The sequence below is a fragment of the Gastrolobium bilobum genome, unplaced genomic scaffold (genome assembly GCF_033153095.1).
Source record: "Gastrolobium bilobum isolate Gb01-03AN ecotype WA unplaced genomic scaffold, APGP_CSIRO_Gbil_v1 utg26554, whole genome shotgun sequence".
Lineage (NCBI taxonomy): Eukaryota > Viridiplantae > Streptophyta > Magnoliopsida > Fabales > Fabaceae > Gastrolobium > Gastrolobium bilobum.
Window position 1 is genome coordinate 5,057 of NW_026897614.1, and position 5,687 is coordinate 10,743.

Sequence of the window (5,687 nt, forward strand, 5' to 3'; positions counted from 1 at the left end):
GGCCACCGACTTGATCCTTAAACCGACCCCCATGGCTTCCAAATCACCCTAACCCTCAAATAACCCGATGAACCTTCAAACCACCAATTTCCACCATAAATTAACCACAGAAAACCCTGAACCTAACCCATTAAATCCTAAAACCTTTCACCGTCCTATATCAACCATACATGCAGTACAAAATACAAACTCCCATATCAAGATCTAATGAGGAAGATCAACGTCCAATGTAGCTGTAATACATATACTCACTCTAGTTAAAAGTTCCTAATTAGTCGAAAGCTACTACCACTGAAATCTGGCAGATAGCAGTCAACTGAAGAAAATAATTTTTGGTGAAAATATAAGATGGTACTGTGCCCCTCTAGTTGGTATGCTCTTTGCTCACGAATCACAATTAAGCTTGCAAGTTGCAAAATAATCCTCTAACATTGAAGTTGATTAGCATTCACATACCTAATTGGTGTGGTTGACAAAATTGAGATTGTAAGAAAGTAGAGATTAGCCACCCGTCTGAACTGCAGGACAAACAGGAATTTACATCTTCTGAGTAACATAAATACATATATAATGTGGCAAATGATAGACCCCATCATTTACAAACATGATTTACCCTCAATCAACAATAAATTAATTTTGACAAAAACTAATGGCAAATAAATTATAGCACATATTGTTTTAATTGGACATATTGTAAAGCAAGATAAGAACCATTTTCTTTGGTTGGGTGCAAATAATCCAAAACGCCATTTGACTCCACACCCATGATTTTGTACCAGTATGAAAGGAAGAATGATAATTTAAGAGGGAAAAAAATGCTATAAAGAGGTGGTAAAACTAACATAGTCAAAATCACATGGCAAAAAAAGAAAAAATTTGCTCTTTGACTAGTTGTGTACCCTCAAGACACACATCAATTAGAACAACTAACCAGGAATATCTAAAATTTATTAAAAAAAAAAAACAGAGGTTTACAAAATATGCCAAATGGCCTCCAACATAACAAATCATAAAGACCAAAGTATGCCATCTACAAGAGTAAACAATGTGCTTTCAAAAAACTACTGAATAACATAGTTTCCAAAAATGTAACAGCTCATGTAATGGGAGGCAAAGCTCATATTGAATACTAGAAATCAAATGCATCTTACATGCTCTTCAATATCAAAAGCTTAGAGCAACTCACCTGTTCAAATAATCCTTTTGGTATAAAGGTGAAAAAGTTGTATTTTGTAGTTGATATTGAATTCCCCTGACATAATAGATATTAACTAATCAAAATTATTTAAATCTAGGTATGTGAAATATACAATATAATATCACACATGGAGAGGAAATCCAATATTTATTGAAGCTTGCAGACAAAGATTAATAAATTGAGCTCAAAGTACATGCATAACAGTACAGATACTAGAGAAACAGAAAAAAATAACTAATTTGATTTCATATTGATCAATTAACAGTAAGGCAAACTACATGATGACTCCCTTGACTGCAGCTCATCCGACATCTATGTTATTAGCTTAACTTTTTTTTTTCAAATGTATGACCAATAAATAATGGCAATGCCAGCCATCACAATTTTTTTATGTAAGTTCATCCATCCTAGAAAATCTGAAAGATCAAAACTGATGGAAACCCTATTTCCTTGTCTTGGAAAATAAAAATGCTCACCTATAAGATATATTTTAAGCTTCACAGATTTGAATTTCTCTCGTATCAATACAACACTTCAATAAACTTAGTTTAAGAATTCACGATCAAACATTTGCAAGTCTACTCCATAATGCCTATCTCATTTAGAGCCTATTTGGTACATCTTTTTTTTTTTTAAGCCAAAAGCTACTCTTAAGCTAAAGTTAAAGAAAGAGCTTAAAAAATAAAGCTAAAAGTTGTTTAGGGTAAAGGATTTGAAGAGGGGACATGGAATGATTTGTCATTAGGGTAAAGGAAAAATAGAATAAGAGTAAAACTAGATAATAAAAAGAGGACTTCAAAAAGCTGGCCTGCATCTTAAAAAAAAAAACCCTCCTAGAAGCTTTTGGCTTTTCCTTTATTATTCATTATAATAAAAAAGCTCTTTTTATAATTAGAGATTTTATATATTATGTTTGACTAAACTTCTACTTTTAAGGAGAAAAGAAGCCAAAAATAAGACCTGCCAAATAGGCAGTTGATAAAGCCATCTATACTACCAGTTCTAACCACCTTTTGAATAAATTTAATACATTCTTTTTCTATTTTTATTTCATGTATATGAGAGTAAATTACTCACTTCTCCTTCTACTATAAAAACCTACACTTTTTACTTAGAAAAAACTCTAAAATTTCGTCAACTGCTATTCCTGCCCTCGTGCAATCTTAAAGGTTGAGAAAAACAGAAGAGTGCATTCAGTTGGTGTAGTTGAACCTTCAATTTCCCTCCCTTTACTATGAAAACTTATACATTGTATTCATAAAAAAATGCAATAAATAACTCCAAAATGCTGTCACATTATTATTACGTGTTGAAATTATAGGGATGTAGATAGAAAAGGAGTATGAGAGAGAAAAAAAAAACTATGAATAATATAATACAATATTGATATATGGTGTGTGGCGATGTGCTACGAACTTACGATATACAATGCACTAACACCTATTTATTCAAATACAAGACGCCTAATCGTAATTAAACATGGAAACAATTCAGGAAATATAATGAAATATGGAAATCACACATAAGAGATTACTCTAAAATATTATGAGATACAATAACACTTCTCCTAAAGTCAAAGCGTACTAAACGTAAAGCTTGTTACTATTAAACACACTAAAAGAAAATAAAATAAAAATATAACACACAACTGACAAGGGGAAGGGGCCAGAGCAAATCCAGGATGCCTTTGGGACTGGAGATGTGGGACAGACTACACTAGGACAAAGACAGGGCTACATTGCATATGGGACAGAGATAAGGGATCAAATTGCATCCAGAAAAAGGATAGAACCAAACTACATTTAGGAAAAAGATACGGCTCAGACTGCATTTGATGGAGAGTATCAGAACATATCAAATTTGACTACCAAACATGGAAACACCACACCCCAAGGGAGCCAAACAGCTATAGAAGGTTGCAAACAGAAGCAAGGGGCACTAGATCTGACCGAAGATGACCAGGGAAGACAATTGGCAGAGGTGGTGGCAAAGTGGTAGCACACGCTGCCACACCCCGAGAAAGATTAAACATATAGAATTCAATGCCTGGCACATGGCGATGCATCCCTTTTCCAAGAAGGACTAGAGACTAGCCATTGGCCAGGTTGGAGGAGGCATGGTGTGTTTGGTTGATCAAAAAACAGACTAAAGCACAGATCTAGGAAAGTAGCCACGAAAGGATAGAGAAAATGACAGTTGAAGAAAATCTTGGTTCAAGTGGCCAAAAATTTGTGCATAACCAACAAAAAGGAAAGAATCATGGAGATAGTGACATCATAATAACAGAGTTCCAGATTTAGCAAGCTCAACAGTGGAATGGTGATGGGACAGATCTCGGAGGATGTACTCCCTTGATACTATGATGAAATTATAGGGATATAGGTAGAAAAGTAGGAAAAGAAAAAAACATAACTTTGAACAATATAATATAATATTGATATATGGTGTATAATGAAGAGGAGCCTTGGCATAACGATTGGTATTGTCGCCATGTGACCCAGAAATCACATGTTCAATTCATGTAATCATCCTCTTGCAAATGCAAGTCAAGGCTGTCTGCTTTAAACCCACACAAAGGATCTGACCCTTCCGTGGACCCCACAGATAGTGAGAGCTTTATAGCACCAGGTTTCCCCTTTTGATGATGTGCTACTAAATACACAACTTAACCCCTATTTATACTAATTCTGGACTCCTAATCATAATAAATATGAAACAAATCAAGATATATAATGAAATAACATAAACCAATCCTAAGAGACAATCTATTACTCTAAAATATTATTACATACAATAATAAGTACTAAGAGAAATTTCCTAGATATTCTAAGAGAACCCTTGTTCAAGGTTATATGTTGAGAAAAACAAGATTTGAACACATTCATTTGGTGTACTTCAACCTTCAATTCAAACGTTTAGCACCAAAATGAACCTTCAAATGAGCTGCAGAAACTAATGTGTTCTTCGCCTTTCCTGAACATAAATAAAGCTATTGCTGAACAAGGAATAGGAATGGCTTTTGTCAACAAAATACCCACAAGCAAACAATTCAGAATCTGTTAGGCCTGATGGCATTTTTGAGTTTGCTGCATCACTTTCATTTCAAAAATAAAAGACAGCTTTGTGTATGCTCCCGGAATAAAGGAGAGATACAACGTACAAGGGAAGGAAGAGTATCTCACCGACAAAAACATTAAACATTTCATCAAAGAAAAGGAAAATGCCAAAATCAAGTAATCCATATTTCTATTTCTTATCATTCTATTTAGTTGGCAACTTGCAATGCTTAACTGTCTGTTTGGATGCATGTCTCTGTCTCTGTCTCTTATTATGTCACTGAAAAGGCAATCCGCAAGCAAGCCTCACGCGTTTCGTTAGACTATCTTCTTTCAATCGATAAATCCAGTAAGCAGAACATCTTAGTTTATTTAGAGTATAGAAGTGCAAAACATATACACAGAGAGAAATTCTCCAACCATTTTGGAGATCAATTAAAACTCACTTGCTTAATTAACAGACATCTACTCACCAAAGTGGAGTAAACCTTAATCTTTATTATAATCACAAATTAACATAAATCAATAAACTAACTACTAACCCTGCTTTCAATAATTAATAAGCTTACTCAAACAAACACTAAAATATCCTCCACCTCTACATAATTGTGCGACAGCATCAATTAACCGAAAAATAAAAACACGAATTAAACAGAACAAAAAAAAAAGTGAAGTTACTCGCAATAAGAAAAAGAAAATCGGCAAGGATGATGATAGAAGGAAGCGAACCTTGAATCGGACGGGAAGGTTAGCTTCGCGATCATTGCAGGCGATGGTGCGGTGAGTTGGAGCTTGAGGTTGGACTCGTCCGAGTCGAACCGTTTGAGAAGGTACTCTATGACTCATCGTAGAACTCGATCGAGAAGAGAAAGAAGATTGAATCCCATCCCATCCCTTCATCCTACAATTTTCATGCGATCTCTTCTCTTCTCTTTTCTTCTTTTTCTCTGTCAATCGATCAATTCGTTAGAAAATACAAATGAAAAATCTCAAGCCCAAGCGCTACCTGGGGTTGGTTCCAACGCTGAATGAAACGAAAGCAAAGAGATTCAACCCCCCATTTCCTCTTTGACGATTTTGCCCTTGTCTTTGTATTTTAGATTTTTGTTTCCTTTTTCGGAACCCGCGTTAGCGTTCGCATCAGTGGTGCTAAATGCTAAATTCCATCAGCATTACGCTAAATTCACTCGTTAGTAGCGTGCATCATCACGCACGTCCGTGATCCACCTCGATAAAATTAATTGAATAAATTGCTGAATATTTCTATTAAATTTGTATAAATATCTTCCATTTTTTTAGAATGAAGTTAGTGTTTTTGTTAATTTAAAGAATGAAGTTATTATATTCGACTTTTTGACTTTTTTGTCCTTCATTAATTAATTAATATTATTTTGTCCCTTATTCAAAATCGATTAACTTGAATATTTAATCGA

At 34.4% G+C, this 5,687-nt stretch overlaps 1 protein-coding gene across 1 annotated transcript; it reads right to left on the reverse strand.

Annotated features, from left to right (window-relative positions):
* Positions 1-425: 425 nt before the first annotated feature.
* LOC133308597 (phospholipid-transporting ATPase 3-like) lies at positions 426-5,305 on the reverse strand. Its single transcript, XM_061509238.1, has 3 exons — positions 4,984-5,305; positions 1,187-1,252; positions 426-518 (listed from the first exon to the last, which is right to left on the reverse strand). Exons 1-3 carry the CDS (start codon positions 5,152-5,154, stop codon positions 426-428), a joined length of 330 nt encoding a protein of 109 aa, XP_061365222.1. The 5' UTR covers positions 5,155-5,305.
* Between the last annotated feature and the right edge of the window lie 382 nt (positions 5,306-5,687).

Coding starts and splice junctions, on each gene's coding strand:
- LOC133308597 (XM_061509238.1), bottom strand. CDS start 5,154: ATGAAGGGATGGGATGGGATTCAATCTTCTTTCTCTTCTCGATCGAGT. Junction 1,253..4,983: donor ACCTTCCCGTCCGATTCAAG/GTTCGCTTCCTT, acceptor CTATTATGTCAG/GGGAATTCAATATCAACTAC. Junction 519..1,186: donor CAAAAGGATTATTTGAACAG/GTGAGTTGCTCT, acceptor TTTGTCCTGCAG/TTCAGACGGGTGGCTAATCT.